At 40.6% G+C, this 17,510-nt stretch overlaps 1 protein-coding gene across 1 annotated transcript in view; it reads left to right on the forward strand.

The window, feature by feature from the left end:
* Positions 1-17,510, forward strand: part of DISC1 (DISC1 scaffold protein) — a 230,930-nt gene that overhangs the window by 41,841 nt on the left and 171,579 nt on the right. Inside the window, exons 3-4 of the mRNA XM_057407040.1 lie at positions 1,308-2,284; positions 5,481-5,550. Coding sequence (XP_057263023.1) covers positions 1,325-2,284; positions 5,481-5,550 — 1,030 coding nt within the window. The 5' untranslated portion in view covers positions 1,308-1,324. The remainder of the gene's footprint in view (positions 1-1,307; positions 2,285-5,480; positions 5,551-17,510) is intronic.

The raw sequence follows: 17,510 nt of genomic DNA on the forward strand, positions 1-17,510 counted from the left end.
ATTTATTGCATGTAAAGAAAAAAATTGGAAACTTGTGTTTTTGGAAGAGCCCTATGTGGGTGATGAGAATGCTTCTGTCACCTGAGCTTTGGGCAATTGATTCCGTTTCCATGGGGCAGGTAATTGAAGGCATGATTCAGGTAGTCACTAGATCTCTTTGAAGGGTGATTCTGGTAAATAGGTCCAGTCAATATGTTTTTGTATTGCAAAACAGATCATGGTGTAGAGCTTGTGTTCTCATTGATTGTGGCAGGACAGATGAATGGAATACCTTTTGACTAGCAGCAGTAAATCCATGCGAATTTGAAAGTAGTCACCATGTAATTTTTCACCCATATTTTTTTCTACTAGATATATGCAGAAAACAAAGACCAGATACCACATTCTGATATCCCACTTTTAATGTTTGGTGTGTGGTGTTTTTGTTTTCTGTTTTTTGGGTTTTTTTAATTAATTTTTTATTTTTATCTTGCTTCTTTCTATTCTGCTCTGCAAACAGTAAATCTATCTTTTCACCTATGTAAGTAAGGTCTGTGTGGGGAAATTGAGCTATTGAGGTTTTTTCTTAATGATATCAATACTGCAGTAATGCTACCAATTATATGGTGGCATTAGTTTTCTAGAACCAATGGTCCTGTGTGCAAACCTTTTCCATTAACATTATATTTTGAACAATAGGTAGTACAGTAAAGCTACACGACAATGTGTAAAATATCTCATTAGACTGACATCTGCAGCTACAGACTGTTACAGAGTTGTATCTGTTCTGGGAGCAGAATCTGAGTCATTTGCTCATACTGATAACACATGGATATGAACACAAGAAACTGGATGTGAGTAACAACAGATTATGCACAAAATTTCTTTGCATGGTTCTCATCTTTTTGGTGAAAATTCAGTCCTATCCTAGATGTCCTCATAAGTCTGAAAATCATTCTGGACCAGGGAGACTTTGACCAGGACTGTGCTTTACTGTGCTGCTAAGCAAATTGAGAATGAAAAAGCTAAGAGTGGTGCTATGAATAGGGAAGATAATGCAATTCATTGTACCCAGGTTTGTGTCCCAGTTACATTAGTGAGTTTGCTTAAAAGCAGGTGCAAACTCTTTAGAAAGTGAATGAATATACACAGCATTCTCTGGCAACACCTTTTCTCCTCTACCAGCATTACGGTCAGTGTCTTTGTTCTGTTGAAACAGAAAGCAATGCACGGTGTGAAATTCCTGAAATGATTATTTTCAGATGCTGCAATATGTTAAGCCTAGGAAACTGTGGAAACACTTTAATGACTTTTTTTCCCTCCCCCAGATGTTCAGGAGCACGTCATGCCTGCAGGCTCTCTTTGTAAAAAGAAGCTGGCAAAAAGACCTGGATACATGAGGTCAGAAGCTCAGCGACAGGTAGATTTTCAGTCCCTGAGTGCCTGCAAACCATTCAGCCCAGAAGAGCTCAGGCATGGCAAGCAGCACTGTGACCACCTTGAGAGCTGCTCTGTATGCAGAAAATGCCAAAGTAACCTTGAGTTCTCATGCTGTAGTTCTGTAGCCCCTGCTAATGGGGTAACAGTGTTGTCCGCTACTGGAAATATGCCAGGATGCCACAAAAATCTTCCATGTTGCAAGAGTCCGCAGTCAGAAAACACAGCAATAATTGTTTACTCCTCTGCAGCAACAAACAAAGGAGATGTTTCTGCTGTATGCTCTACACAGCAGAAAAGTGATGGTGCTAAAGTGATCAAGCCTGCAAACATGTGTGCTTTGGATCAGACAGAAGTGAGTAACAGCTGTGAATATCAAACCAGAGATGTCATTTCTCATTCTGTTGGGGCACATGATAGCTTTAGTTCAAGTTTCAGTTTCATACAGCTCTCCCTGAACTCAGCATCTGTAGCAAGAGATTCTGAAGGCAAGTCAACTGTTGAGGAAACTGAGTATGTTCGACATCCCAGCACTGCAGGAAATCTACAGAAGCCAGAAGAGATGATGCACGCTCATGAGCACTTGGGAGCTTTACATTGCTTCTCTAGGCCCTGTGAGGATTTGGAGTATGAAAATGAGACCACAGTGAACGATAAACTGCAGGACTGTGAGACTGTCTCTCTCTCAGATACAGATGCAACATACTCATATTCTACGGATTCCTCAGATGCAGCATCTGCTGGCTCTTCTGTTACCTCAGGCTATGAAAGCAGTTTTACTGCTAGTGACCATAGCTGGGATACTTTGATAAAAAAGTATGAACCAGTGCTACAGGACTGCCTGCTTGGCAACCGTAGTACATTAAAGGTTAGTAATCTCACTTCATCTTTGCTTCCTCCCTGGCACTCAAAACATTTGTTTTTATAGAGCCCAAGTCAAAGCTGATGTAGGAGTTGGGATGTTAATGGCTTTTATCGCAGTTGTTCATGAAGGTTTACAGTAGCACTCTGCATAATAAAAGTGAGAACTGGTTTGGTTTTCTTTTTGGTACTTTAAAAAAAGAAAAGTGATATTTTTTTATAGTACCCTATTCCTGTGTTCGACCGAAACTGTGATACTCTTATTTCTGATATGTCACACATCAGTTTCTGAATTCAACAAATACCGTTTTCTTTCACAGATGGCTGTTTTGTCTGCAGTTTGGAATATCTGTAGTACGAAATTTGAGGGTGGTAGGAACTCTTTTCTTGATGCGCCATGATTTAACAACGCTAAACTTCGTAACTAGAAATGCATTAAGTTTAGCCAAGTTCTTGGAGTGAGGCATCCATATGAGAGTAACCTGTCAACTAATGATGGGTGGTCTCCCCACATGAAGAAAAATGAGGGTCAAGTCCTTGCTCTAACTCCAACTGGGAACTGAACCTTTTTTCCTTCCACACCAGAGGAGTACTGGGCTGTTGAGTCAGGAGTCCTTGTTTTTGCATTTGTGTATACCCACGTATATATCTACCACACAGGCAGTCTGATTCACTGTGTTTGTTTTTGTGGGAAGGGAAACTTTTAAGAAGGATTAGCTATGTTTTGTTATAGAGTCTTTAGGATGGTGGGGTGGGTGTTGGAGGGAAACTATTTTGAGCTTGCCTGCAATAAGGAGACAAATACTGGCTTGATTTCATTTCTGTTTACAGCGCCCTAAGTGGCTGGTTGGGTTGTTTTGACATCTGATCTGGGCTTACAATGCTCTCTGATCCTTACTTTCCATAGAGGATGCATCTTGGACTCAAGCTAGGTTCTCTTATGTACAGGCTTCACACACATTTTTATGGAGCAGTTTCTTTGGCTTCATGCCTGGAATGACAATGTGCCCAAAGCCTGGGACAGTTTGGGAAATTAATTCACTGCAAATTTGGGAATATAAGCCATAATCAAAATAGGAAATTATTTTTCTATCTATTCATCATGCTTCTTTGATAGGTATAAAAGAAACATATCTGTCTTTTATTTCTGTAGTCATTAATTCATTGAACAGAGAATTGGGGATTTGTGCCCTCGCATGTCTTTGCCCTTGATTAGCCAGTTGTATATGTTTAATTTGAAGCCTCTTCATATTGTAATGATAATAAGCAAGTCTCAAACTTTCAGAAAGGAACAAAAGCAACTGTAGTCCAGAAAAGGGGACAATACCAAGGTTGTTAAACTTACGCTTTTTTTGTACTTGTGGCCATCACTGGTACAGTTATAAGACATGCCACGCTGAAGCAGCTCTTTGATTAGATGAGCTCCAAACATCTTACAAGCCTGCAAATGGAAAATGCTGTGACAGCATCAGTCAGTTTGCTGTGGATATGCCTGGGCTGTGGTACCCAAGCAGTCTTTAAATGACCTGCCACTGCAAGCAAATGATGGAGTAAACATGGCAAACAGCAGCAAAGCTGACTTCTCAATGCAGATGGTTGTTATATATCATATATATGAAAAACGTCATTTGAATAATTCCTACTGCAGGCTTCTTTAAAACTCTATCAAAAGTATGGCATAACATACAGAAAATAATTTATGGTGAGGATTCATGGCTCCTCCCTTCAATATGTTACACATTCCTCACCAGTCTCAGAGAAAAAGATTGGAGTTTCAGGATGTGAAAACTAAAATAAAATAAACCCCTGAGGAAAAGGGAGTATTTACAATGTTGTGCAGTGTTGTTTGCTTTTTCCCTCTGGGGCATCCTATAGCCTGGTTTTGATTGTTTTCTGGCTTTATTTTTTCTAGTTATTTTCTGACTTTCACATACCATATTTAGAAGGAATACGGTTAATTTAAATGTCTTACCTAATTTGTGTGTTGATTGTGTAGTCATGATAACTTAATGTTTGTGGTAAGTTGCTAGCTGGCTTCATCTATTTTTCCTCTATGCAATCTAGAATTTAAATATAGAGATTTAAATGTAAAGGAGTTTCAGGGAGGAGTGAAATCTCTTGTAAATGCAAAATATCTGAAGCATAGACTTTCTTGTGCTGAAAAATGCTTTCCCAAGCACTTTCAGGCTTTGGGCTATGAGAATGTATGCTGCTTGTTTTTCCAGGCTTACCTCTTTCAGTGTTAATAATGATATGTTTGGTACAGGCCATGTGTAAATTTAATAAGAAGCAAGTACTTCTCAGTCTTGTAGCTGTAGCCATGTTAGGCAGTGGCTGGCATGGCAATGAGGACTACCTACCTTCTTACCAAATTCTTCTGCAGTAAAAACTTGTAATGGCCTTTAAATACACCCCTGGCTTTACAAATTTTTAGTAAATTTAATACTCTTGTCCAAACCCTTTGTGTTAAAAATGAGCAGTAGCTTTTGAAAGAAAACCTCTTTTGTGGTAAAAGTTTCTTTTTTGGGTGTGAAAGGGTGCTCTGTGTGTGATACGGGTATTCTTGGTGGTTTGATTCTCCCCCCCCCACCTAGCATGTGCAGTGTGAACATTTTTGAAGATGTAAATGTCAGCATTAGGCAGATGAGCCTAAATTATATTTTAATAAACTTCATAAGCTTCATGTGAACACAGTTTTCTGTGCCATGAGTATACCTGCTCTAAAACATTCATGCTATATTTCTTTCTTTTACTTACAGAAGAAAATGGTTTTCTGATGGAAATTCTGGATTTGTTCTGTGCAAAACTCATATGGAGCAAAAATTGTTAGAATGGTCTCTAGAGCACGCAGAGTACAATGTGATCTGAAGTAGATGCTGTGTTGTCAGAATCCTGTAATAGCCTGTACTTTGATTTATTCAAAGTGTAAAAAGTATCCTACAATCACATGATCTCTTTTGCTTTTCAAGAAATATTGTTTGTTATTCTCTGTATGCATTTGGACTGAAGCTGTGCTTGGCTCAAGTAGCTGCAGTTCAGCTGAGTTCCAAATGGGTCTGTCCACTTAACAAATGTGGGCTTAACTCTCAAAGTCAGGCCATTCTAGCGATTTAGTAATCCATTAAATTTATATGATGTAGAGGTTAATTGTGCAAGTATTTTTAAAATGCAACTTCATCATTAACTTTTTTCTCTTTGCACAGATAAAATCCTTGATCTTATGGCTCCAGAAGCTTCAGGAAAAAGCAGTAGAGGAAGATGACTATGATAGAGGTGAGAGTTGTTCCCTCCTTCCCCCACTAGATCATGCTGGGTTTTTTCCCTTCCCCCTTCTTCCTCTACTAATTTTATTTTACATTTGCTACATAGTGGTGGGTAGGTGTGGAAGGTGAGTTCAATGAGCTGTATTGTTTATTCTGATGTATGGCAGGAAACAAAGAATGAAGTAGGTCAGCAGCAAGTAGCAACAGTTTTTATTTTCTTGAGTCACATCACCATGTGAGAAGGTTGGAATCCAAATATCCACCATCTGGATCAGCTGTTTTGAAGCAGCATGACTTTAAAAAATGCAGAAATGAATTAAAGCTTTGAAAAGAGAAAGGACAGGCACTGGCTGCTGACAGAGTGCGATTTGTTGCTTGCTACATTTAGTCATGACACTACGGCAGGTCTCAAACACAGAAATGAGGTCAGTAGCTATTATAAAAGTGACTGATACCGTCCTGTGGGATTAACTTGATGTCTGCTGAAAGAAAACCACTATCTAGAGAATATGGTGATGGTACAGCTGCTGGCAAATATCTGTATTTGAATAGTGCTTTTCATTTCAAATGCCTTGGTGCTTCTGCTAAGCTCTCTGTGTGCATGTGTTAATAATTAGAGCATCTATTAACATACGTCTTGGATTTCTTACTTCTCATGGTAGTCTGTATTCAGGTACTTGTATTTTTGATAGTCTTGAGGTTCTAGGTTAAATTCTCCCTGCTAGATCTGTCTTCAGTTGGGAAGCACTGCAAATGGTTCAGTAAAATCTGCATGGGTACATCAGAGAAATAAGACTGGAAAAAAATAGTTTCTTTCCTGCTGCTTTTTTATTCTCAGCTTTTAGGGGACTGGGGAGTGGCCAGGCTTGTGGTTTGCCTTTCAAAATCAATGTGTGAAGCTTTGCAGTTGTACCACGGTTCTGTTTCCCTGCCTCCAAAGGTGTCCTTCAAGACAATAGAAACGTGTTTTAATAGTGTCCAGGGAGTAGGTGTGTAGCCCTTTTACAAGAGTGATTCTGCTGGCCTCATAAACACTCATCTGTATATAGGAGAAAAGTCTGCTACTGTTGCAAGTCATTCTTTTAGTGTGGCCTTTTCCAGTGGGGAAAACTTTTAGCTATGTTACAAGCTGAGGATGTTGTAGATATTCATGGGTTTAATCTCTGTCAAATAAACATTATTGACGTGTATGCTTTACATGTGTAACGCTCGTAACTCTTCCTTTTTTTTTTTTTTTTTTTTTTTCCTAAGTGCCTCTGGGTTGAGTTCCCAGTTGGAGACTTCCTGACAGCTGTGTACACAGTGCGCATGGTTCCCATGCATTACAGCTGGGATTTTCTGGGCAGTCATCCACTCTGACAGGAGTATTTTACTATATCAGGTGTGACATCTGCCTGCGATGCCACATAGTCGTTGACCACAGTGAAAAAGGATGACTTGCCTAAGTTTGCACAGGAAGTTGTTACGTAGTTTTCCTGGGTGCTAGTATTGTGTCTTCAAAACAGGACTATCTTTATGTTGACCATTGTCTTATTAATTACCCTTTCCAGTTTCCACCCTAGTTGTCAGGCAGGTAGCACAAAGGGTGGTCTGCAGAGTCTTGCATTAATTCCCTTCAGAACACCAGTCTGGCTGAAATGTGATTTCACCATGTGTTGTGCGCACAGCTTCCAGACAGCAGAAGTGTGGCAGCAATGCAAAGGTGGAGAGGAGCATCCACAGGTGAGATTGTTGTTTTCTGTGCAATGCCTGGCATATATAGGCAGAAAACATTTGTCCTGATACGGGACTAGGTACTGAGGTGCTTGAGAGACTTTGCTTTATGTTCCTTCATCCTTTTGAAAACTAGAACTCCACCTTCACACAAGTGTTCTCAGGAAATGCCATGCTCCATGCATGCACATGACCACGCATTCTTAATGTTATCAGTCCTTCGAGTCCTTGACCTATTTACTGTCATACTGGTCTTTGTTCCTCGTCCAATAGAACTGTCTGCTGTTTTTTTTATGACTACTTTTCATTATGTTCATGGTATCTGAACTGGCTTCCTTGTTCTGTTTTGTGAATCACAGGCAGCATATCTCCAGGGAAAGACTTGCATGGAGAAGGTGCAGTGCTGCAAGAAGAATTAGAGCTGTGACCTTCCTTCGTTCTCTTGCAGTTGCAAGCTTTCCACCTTTGCTTTTAGGGGTATGTCACAGTTCCTAGTGGAGAGCAAAGTCTTGCCTGGCATAGAGTGAGGTTTGAAAGCTTATTAAAGACCTTACAGGTTGGCCCAGTACCAATTTCTGTTCAAGTGGAATCTGTAATTAGCCTTTTTTAAAGGGATCTTATTGCCAGATATTGCTAGCATGGAATGGAATTGCTAAACATTCAGAGCTGTGATGTGGGACATAAATGGAAATATATTATCAGGGAGTGGGAGAAGCTAACAGGGTGTATTGTGGAGGGCTGAGGGTGTTTTAACTGTAATGCTAAAAAGAAAATTATTGTCCCTATAATTCTAGGGGACCTCTTTGAATATAGAGCGAGTCCTCTGTTAAGAGCAGAACTGTTTTGAATGGGAGATGGTGGTAGTGCTGTGTGGTGATAGCACGGGTCTTGCTGATTTGGGAGTGCTTCAGGGGAAGGGGTGATCTGGTATGATGTGAGTAGCTGCAAAATACCCTGTATGTGAAAGATGTGAGTAGAGGGGAAGGAGGGCAGGTGGAGAGGGGGTATGGATGGTCATATCCCCAAATGGAAAACAGAATTGTCAGTAAACACATTATTATATGTAACTATTATCACTTCAGTGGTAGAGGCTCTTCAGCTTCAACTGTTGGCAAAAACTCAAGCGATTTTTCTGACTTTGGCTCTCTATGAGCCAGCCAGTCTTGCAGGAGAGAGGGCTCTGTTTTTAACAGCAGTTCAGTGAGAGGGAGATGTGTTAGCACTTAAAACTCCTCAAAGTGCTTAGGACCGGTTTCTGCAGCCTGAAACTGCAAACTTAGCAACTTAATGAAAGCCAAGCCTCTACTGTCTGATATTGCTGCTTTCCTGCTCTCTAGAGCTTTTTGAAAGCTCCCTTAGTTTATAGTAACTTTTTGAAACTGAAGTTTAAGGAAAGTGGTGCCCATACAGAGGATGGAAATGATGCATTGTGCTATTGGTTGTGGCAACAAGGCTAGGATGCTTACCTGTGCTGTGCTTTCTTAAAGACCTGCCAGCATGGTTAGGGTATTGGTGTAGAGGAATGTCGGTCATTCACACAGCTACAATTTCTTCCTGTATTTCTGGCAGCCCCATGTGTATGGGGTGTGCATGTATGTTTGTTCTGAGAGTGTTGAAGGGGCTGCTTGGGGCAGAGGATGTTCTCCTGTGCTGTGTTCATCTTCCTCTGCTAGGGGACCCTGAGCACAGTGCTGCAAGACCCGCAGGGTCCCCTCTCTACTATAGCCACCATGGGTTGTTGCAAATGCAGATGTTCCTTGGCTGTGAAATGTTTGTGTGAAATGCACATTCAGTGAGACAAATCTTCTCACTCCTGGCTTAAGTTTAAAAAGGAAACATTAGGATGTTACATGTTTTATTCCTTGTTCTGTGTTTTGAGGTGATGAAATATCAGGAAGTTGCTTATTTTTTCTGTACTTACTTGTAGTCTCCTCTTGATGGCCACATTACTGTGTATTTTCAAAGCAGGTACGGTACCATGGGAATATGATAAGTGTTTTGCCTTGCATAGCATATAGTAAAAATTGGTCTGTTCTCCAAGGATCACTTGGAGTGTTGTCATGGCTCATTATTCATGATGGAGCTTGACAGCTCCAAGGTTAAATGCACTGCTGAATACAGGAGGTTAAAAAGAAGAGAAGAAGCAGCTTATTTTGTGTCTCTGTAAGTTGTGCCTGCAGTGGAAGCAAGTGTATTTTGCACAGTACAAATCTATTGCCCAAACATTTAAACTCCTTTTCCTGTTCGCTACTGCTTGAACTTCTCAACATTGCCTGGTGCAAGGGGCAATGGGATTGGTAACTGTCAGGACTGAGTCTTGCTGCTGAATTCCACCATTGGTTCATATGCCATCTTGTTACTCAGAAGTAAGTTTCTGCTGAGCTACTGATCTTTTCTTATAAATTATTATCAATTTTAAGCTCTTGTTTGTAGGAATGTGAGTGTATGGATTCATTGCTTGCAACTGGTAGGGAAGGGTAACTTCCCTGTACAGATCATATTCAGAGTTGAGGCTCTTCAGTGAAGGTCATGGAGTTGATCGGAGCAACTCCCTCCCCATCTGTTCAACATGGCAGCTAGAAGATGGAAACATTTATGCTTGTTATGGCAAAACCTAACCTATCCTACAAATGAAAATTCACCTATAGATACATTTAACATCATGTGAGCCTTCAGTTATTTTAGCTGAGATATCAAGGCTTGGGCTACATGAGTTGGTGAACTGCCATGGACTGTGCCAGAGCGCTGTGTGCTCTGCAGGAAAATAGCCTATGTTGTTTTGTTTTCTTTTTTTTTCCTTTTTTTAACCTCTCCTCTCTGCTTGTGCTCTTTGAGACCTCTTCATGTCAATTGTCCTTTTGGTGTCTCGAGAGCTGCAGGGCATCAAGGACAGAACCCTGTGCCGTGAAGGAGTTGGAGTCTTATTTCATGCATTTTCCGTTAATCAGAACTGTAGGAAGGAAGGACTTTGTAGCAGTTAGTCTCCTGTACGTTTACACTGGAAGAGATCCTTTGCTCACTTGCAGAGAGAGTAAAACAGTGGAGTATGATTTTAAGTAGTATCTGGCTTGAAAATTTAATTTGTTAAGTAGTATTCAGAGGGAGGTCTTGGCTACTTCTTAGCTGGTACTTGTGAACACTGAATTATGCAATACTCCCAAAGTCCTGGTCAGACGTATAGTTGTTTGAAAAAAATACTTTTCCTGTTTCAAGTGCTATTTCTAGTCATAGCTTTTGAATACTTGAACTAATTTGATCTTCAGGCAGGTGGGTGGTGTGTTTGGTGTGTTTTGGTTTGTTTATTGTTTTGTTATGTTTCTCCTTTGGAAGAGCTATTTATGAGGGTTGGGTAGAATCCCTGCTTTGCTTCTGTTATTTCAAACTAAAAGCTTGCTTGACAGATGGTTGTTAGGACACAGGAATGAAGGCAAGTTAGCTGCTTGAAGGAAGGACAGTGAATTTGGGAGAAGCTGTATCTGGAAATAACTCTCAAAGAACATGCTACTTTGGATTTTACTTGTTTCAGGATGGCACATACCTCTGCAAGTAAAATCCTTAAACCTAGCTGAGTGAAGTTCTACATCTGAGGCTACTGGTTAGATAAAAAGCGGTGGGGTTGACATTGAAGGAGCAGAGCTTCTGTGACACAGGAGACTTACTGTGAGTTTGTAACTTGCAGTTGCAGGCTGTTGAGTTGGAAGTATGTTTGGGGCGGAAGGGACAAATAGGGCTTTTTATTGCGCTGTACTCTCAGAGCCTTGCTGCATCCCAAGCTTGTAGAAGTTTCTGAAATCTGTAGGTAAGTCTTTTGGGGTTTCATTTTCTATTTTTATAACTTTCCAGTAAAGCTATTAAGAGGATGGGGGGAAGGGCTTGTACAAATTCTCAAAATCAAATCTTCATTGCATGAGTCTTGTTGGTTTTGTCTTTCTTTGACAGACTTAGCCTCCACAAAAGGGTTTAGGTGGTTAAGGAAAGGAAGTGTTTATGTGAAATAAAATTTGACTTAATTTCTGCCCTGGCTTCCCTTTCAAAAAAACAGAGGCAGCACAACCCCTGCACCTTTTTCACCTTGTCAATGTTTCTTGAAGACACCAGTCTGAAAGGAAAAGGTAGAACAGTTTTTGTCCATATCCATTTATTGTGCAGGGTTACAGCCCTTCACAGTTCATAGGTATGAAACTACTTATCTTGCTGTCAGGCAGCTGGAAAACTCAGGTCGTTGGGTGTTTTTAAGGCCAGAAGAATGGCTTTTTTTTTTTCTTTTATTTTAATTGCCTGTGTTTATGAGAGGGAGGTCTGCTATACATTTGTGGGTACATTCACTCATATTTGTTTACTCATTGCACGTGTAGCACATGTATCTTTGGCAACTTCTTGAAATGCTTTCAATGTGAATCCTCATTTTAACCCGGTTGTTCAGTTTTAATCTTGCAAAGGTGTGTCTTTGAGGTAGAATAAGATCTTGCTCTTGATCTGCTTATGCCCTCACATTGAAAATGCGGTTGTGTTTTCTGTGTCTTTAATTCCTTAGCCAATATTGGAGAGCAAGCTGCTGTAGTCATGCAGTATCTCGCTTAGACCGTGCAGCCTAAATATTTTTAGGAAGTGATAATATTTTGTGGGATGCTACTATGCTCTCTTATTTTAATCTTGGCCAGTGTGAAAAGGTTCAGCTACATCTTGTGTTTCTGGAAGCTGCTTGACAAAAGGAAAATTGCTGAAGTTTTGGCATACCATGTGCTTGGAAGCTTTCTCTACTCCTGGCCATCTGCTGTCTAAAACTGACACTGCGGGCTACCCCTCCTGTGATGGGCTCTGTTTCTCAGCCCGTGATGCAGCCAAGCTGTTCCCAGACAGCCAAGCTAGTCTTTTACAAACAAACAAGCAGTGAAAAAATCAGAACAAAATAAGCAATTGTGGATAATTTAAGAGCTTACTTGCTGTATTGCAGTTGGAAACATAGAGCTCTGATGGGTGCGTAGAGCTTGGGAGCAGTGTTGATGTGCTATCTGGACAGTACCCACAGAGTGAATGACACAGCTCTCCTGCCACCCAGCCCATCTGCTTACTTTGCACTTGCAAAATCATGCAGCCCAATTTTATATTCAGGACAGACTTATCTTTCTCTTCCTCTTTAGGAATATTAACTCCAGATAAGAAAATCATCTTTCATTTGCAGCATTACCACTGGAGACAGTATGAGTATTAATTAAACCAACTACTAGAAATCTATTTTGCTGCTCTTGTCTTACACTTAGGATATAAACATCTTAAGGGAGTGGGAGGCACCTTCTCTTTTTAATTGTTGTCTGCTTAATAAATGACTGGACCTGGACAGAAACTTCTAGATGGTGTGGTAATGCGACTTCTGTGTAATTGGGGATTAAAAAGATGCTGAATGACTGTGACTGTCATTTGAAAGCAAACACTGGAGTGTTCCAATGTGAGTTCTCTGTGGGGAACTGATAACACTCCTTGCTGATTGCTGGGTGGTGTATGGTTGAATTCTTTAATAGGATGCTTTTATTGGAGATCTCTGCAGCCCTTCCATCGTTTGCCAAACTTCTGTGCAAAGTGGGACTGCCTCCAGTTAATTAACCTCTTTCTCCTGAGGTTTCACTCCTGTCCTCCCTGTCCACACGCCCAGACCCAACTGCTCATCCTGGGGTGCATTCATAGTTCTTCAGGCATGCCTTCCCTCTCCAGTGCTTCCTTGCCTTCATCGTATGCAAGCTTTTGCATGTTTCTTATCTTTTGCCTGTGGAAGGTGAAGGTAGCAAATATGCTGTTTTAAGGACATCTTTAGCATTCTTGGGACAATGGTAGGGTTTTGGCAATGATTGTTAATCAAAAAGGTGAAGAGGGGAAATTTCAAATACCTAGCACTCTTATACAATAACATGGTTTGGACAAAGAGCTAGTAAGTCTGTAAGAAATCTGATAGTGGGAGCATCCAAACCAATGCCACATATTGTGAGCTTAAACCTTTTGCTGTTGATATCCTACCAGTCTAATACTGGTCAGGATTTCTGGTAGGTTTTGATTTGAGGAAGTGACTGGTACATCTCTGTACTCACTGAGATTTTTAAAACATGAAAAAGTAGATGAAGTTAATGAGTTGAATTGATTTGATACAGCAAAGTTGAACAAAGAGCAAAGTGAGATGTTGTGGATCAGAGGCATAGTTCAGACATGATGCTGGAGCCAAATACAAACAAAGATGAACAGCCTTTTTGATTAGGTCATTTCAGAACATAGTACTTATCTGACTTATTTATGGGTGTCCATTCATGCACCTCTGGCATTCCCAAATGCCTTAGTACATTCCTGCCAGTGATAGCTTACTGGAGAAACAGCATCTTGGAGAGAAAGCGTTAATGTGTGGGTTGTTAGAAGCTCTCCAGGGTTCATTAGGCTTCTTAAGAAAATATGTCAGTGGAAGTGAAGAGCAAAAACAGCTTGGTATGTGCCATGGTACCATACAAAGCTTGTGTTGCATTGCACCAAAGCGTCAGGGACAGTGCTATAGACTGGAGGACCTGTGATAATGGTCTCAACAATAAGATCTGTTTAAAAATCAGTAGAGTTGAATTTTTTGGAGACAAGAGTTCAAGAAACTTTAAGACTGCAAGGAATCGGGCCCCCATAAGCTGTGATGTACACAACTTCCTGTTTGTTAGAGCTCAAATAGCTGGGTTCTTCCCCCCAAATGACATTCAAATGTTTTACCAAAGGAAGGATTCCCCCCCCCCCTTTATGCTTTGACCTTCACCTGCCCAGTCTCAAGGGTATGGGTGACTCCTAATACTGGCAAATAACTGGTATTGTAGTGGAATGACTTTTGGCTGCTGCTGTGCACTGGGCTGAAGCTGTGCTCTTTTCAAAATGAATTCTGAGTGACAGCAATGAGTTTCTCAGTGGGAATCATTTGACATTAAATGACTCTCTTAATGATGAGCATATAGGAATACAGAGAGAAAAGGTTCCTGCTGTAAACCCTAATGTAGTGCAAAGCCTACTAGTGGGGTTTATTGCTGAAAATTCCTCATATATCAAATACCGTTCAAGGGGAACAATTTCTTAATGCTTAATCTGAGCAAGAGTCAAACTGGTGATCTGGAAGCAGAAAGCACAATAGCACATTAGTAATTCTACTAAAGCCTTGTGTTTACAGGTTTAGGAAAGTAGCTCTGGTAGCATAAGGGTGCTACACTGATTCTGACCTTCTCCAAATGTGCTCAAGCAGTATCTGCTAGTCGGTATTTATAGGCCAAATGTCATGCTTTGTTGCCAAGTTCATAGAGAATCTGCTGCCCTGTCTTTTAAAAGAAGAAACAAAAAGGATAAAACAAAAATCTCAGCTCTTTTAAGCACACAGCAGTAATTAAAATCAAACCAAAATTCATATTGAAGTTTGGGGGTGTTGGTTTGAAATATTTTAATTATGACCTTTCCTGGCTAGAGAAAATGCGTGTGAGCAAGAGCTGAAATCACCCCAATCACAGGAGGCTTCAACAGCTGGCTATTCTGGCGCTATCTAACCAATAATAAGAATGAAAATAGAGAGGCGTTCTGGACAAAGAGGTTCCAGTCATGCTGTGTCAACCTGCCTCACAGGACCTACGGCAAGAAGAGTTAAGATTTGAGAGTGTATTTTCATAATGTTTTTATAAAATGACAGCATCTTTCAGGGAAAGAAACACTGAAGGTGCTGAAGAGAATGAGAAATGTTTCTTTGGGGGGAAAAAAAAGTCCAAAATAGAATTATTCCAGAATTAAAATTTAATTCTGCTTCAGAGCACTGTGCCTGCAGAAGCACTGCTACTGGAATGGCTTTCCAATATAATTGTTCTGCATCATGAGTCTTTTCATGTCTGCCTGTAGATAAGTCTTCTGAGTTTTGTGCAGTTTTCCTGTCTCAGATGCTTTTTTTCCACCTGTAACTCCAAGGACTCATATCAAGGAATACATAGGATCCAGTAGGATGCTGCTGTTTCGTTTAGATCACTCTTATATTTATTGTTTGACATTTTCAAAACAATCATGCGACTCCATGTGAGAAGGAGAAGAGAAATTTGGCAGAGGAGCAAAATCTTCATTCCTCATGCCATTTGTGCTGTTACCAAACATCTGATTCTTTTCATTTTATGCTGCTTTGCTTGTTGGTTGAACCTGCCTGGTTTTGTATACAAGAAGTGTTTCTTCCCTCCTGCTTTCAAAATACTTCAGCTCTGCTTACTTATAGGTGTTGTATTGACTGACCCATTCATTCTGAATATTTAGGGGCAGGCTTACATGCTCAGCAAAACTATTTAATTTCTATTGCTTCACTTGGGGTGGGGGAGCCCTTTCCTTTTAAATGAAGTAAGGAGAAGGCAAAGCTGCATGTCTGTGTGTGAATGGGTAATGCCTACCTCAGTGTAAACAGACGGGAGTTACTCAGAAACAGTGTGGGCAGCAAGGCAGCTGAGCTGTATATGACTGACTTTCTTCTTTCGTGGCATGCACATTTGTTGGGGGGGGGGAGCCAAAAATGTGAAACAAAATGTGTTTTGCTTGTTGAAGTATCCTTAAAAATACTGTGTTTGCTCAGATGAGGAAAAGAAATTCTGTTCCTATCCAAGCTGGAGCTCAGTTACAGGCTACAGGAGGTGTAGGTCATGAAAGGGCTGGAGTGTTTTGGAGTGTAATGCAGCAGGCCTGGGTCTGTTGGACAAGTATCCCCTGGGTTGTAGCTTTAAGGAGGCAGACTTGGACCTTGACTTCAACAAGCCTGTGGAAAGAAGTTTCTTCTACCTCTGTGTGCTCCTATAGGGACTGTGCTATGAGTGGTGTCAGTCCCGTTTCCTGGCCTCCTTTGTGTGCTAGAAACAGCATTGTGTCTCCTGCCTTTCTGGAGTTAGAAGCGAAGTCTGCCTTGCGCATTGTGCCTAGAAGTTCATTTTTCACTGCTTTAATTTTATAGGGTCTAACTGCTGAATAGAAACTTTCTTGTGAAGGGTCCCTATTTGTCATTCAGAGTGAGTGCTCTTAAAAGCAGCTAATAACAAACTGAATGTTTGCCTGCAAAATCAGTTTTTATTTCAGAAGTTAGAACTAATTTCCCACCCTTTCTTTGGAGACACAGAACCTCCTTGCTCTTAAAAGCTTTCCTGGCTCTCCCTTTCTTAAGAAGCAGCCTCTCCTCTATTTCTGTCAGAAAAGCAAACTTCTGTACTCCCAGTTCCCTGCTCCAGAGTTTAGTGTGCTGCTTGGCCTTTGCTGCACTTAGTCATTTCTTTACGTAACAGGTGTGGGTAGATCAGTGGCTTGTATACCTTCCCCACTGCTTGAGCAGAGATCGTAGAAGGATGGGGTGTTCTTAGCCAAGATAAATATGGTATTTTTTAATTTGTTTTATGTAAGGCTGTGGGTTTTGTATTTCTTTATTTGTAGCAAGATCTAAAGAGTTGTTTTATGGATGGTTAGTTGTTCAGGTGTGTATAGTTGATGTCTCTCAGTTCTAAGGAATGTCTGCTTTCTCATACTTTTTTTTTTCCTGTGGGCTTTATTTTTTCCCTATCCATACTAAGATATGCCGTATGTCTGCCTAAAATTACCAAAGTCCATTTTTAATATTCAAGATGTATGTCATGTAATACAGTGGCACACACTGTTCCCAGTAGTTCCAGTGTCTATCTAAAAGGGATTCTGAGAAATGTTACCTGAGGTGCAGAATTCCTTGAAGTATTCTTGTGAAAGCAAAGAAAACATTTATACAGCCCTGGTAGGCAACCGGAAAGGCTACCTATACCAAAGTGCGCATGGGATAACCTTTGGAAAAGTCAAGAAAACAGCATGAAATACTAGATACTTTTTTTAACTCTCATCTGCAGGCCAATTGACTCTAGACAGTTGGAGGCCTTTTTTGAAGTGATGTATAGCACACAAACCTGTCATCTTAGCTTCCAAGCAAGTACACAGAAGAGGCTGGGGCCAGCTAAAGGTCACAAAAAATACCAACTGCCCCTTCTATGCAAAGAAGTTGAAAGCAACAACCCAATCCAACTTGCAGGAGAGAGGTACAGAGGCTGAATCTTACTTGATGTTAGTATTCTGCTCAGCTGAGATTAACTAACTGCCACAGGTTTCTTTTGAAGGTTAGGATGAAGCTGCGGCAATGCTTATTTCTAGTCAGAGAGTGTTCTTGGGAGCTCAGAGTTAAGGTCAGAAAGTTGTATTTAATCAGTTCCAACTCTCATGAAATTCACAACT

The sequence above is a fragment of the Pezoporus wallicus genome, unplaced genomic scaffold, assembly GCF_028554395.1.
Source record: "Pezoporus wallicus isolate ANWC-B61680 ecotype Strahan unplaced genomic scaffold, APGP_CSIRO_Pwel_v1 scaffold_6362, whole genome shotgun sequence".
NCBI classification, from domain to species: Eukaryota; Metazoa; Chordata; class Aves; order Psittaciformes; family Psittacidae; genus Pezoporus; species Pezoporus wallicus.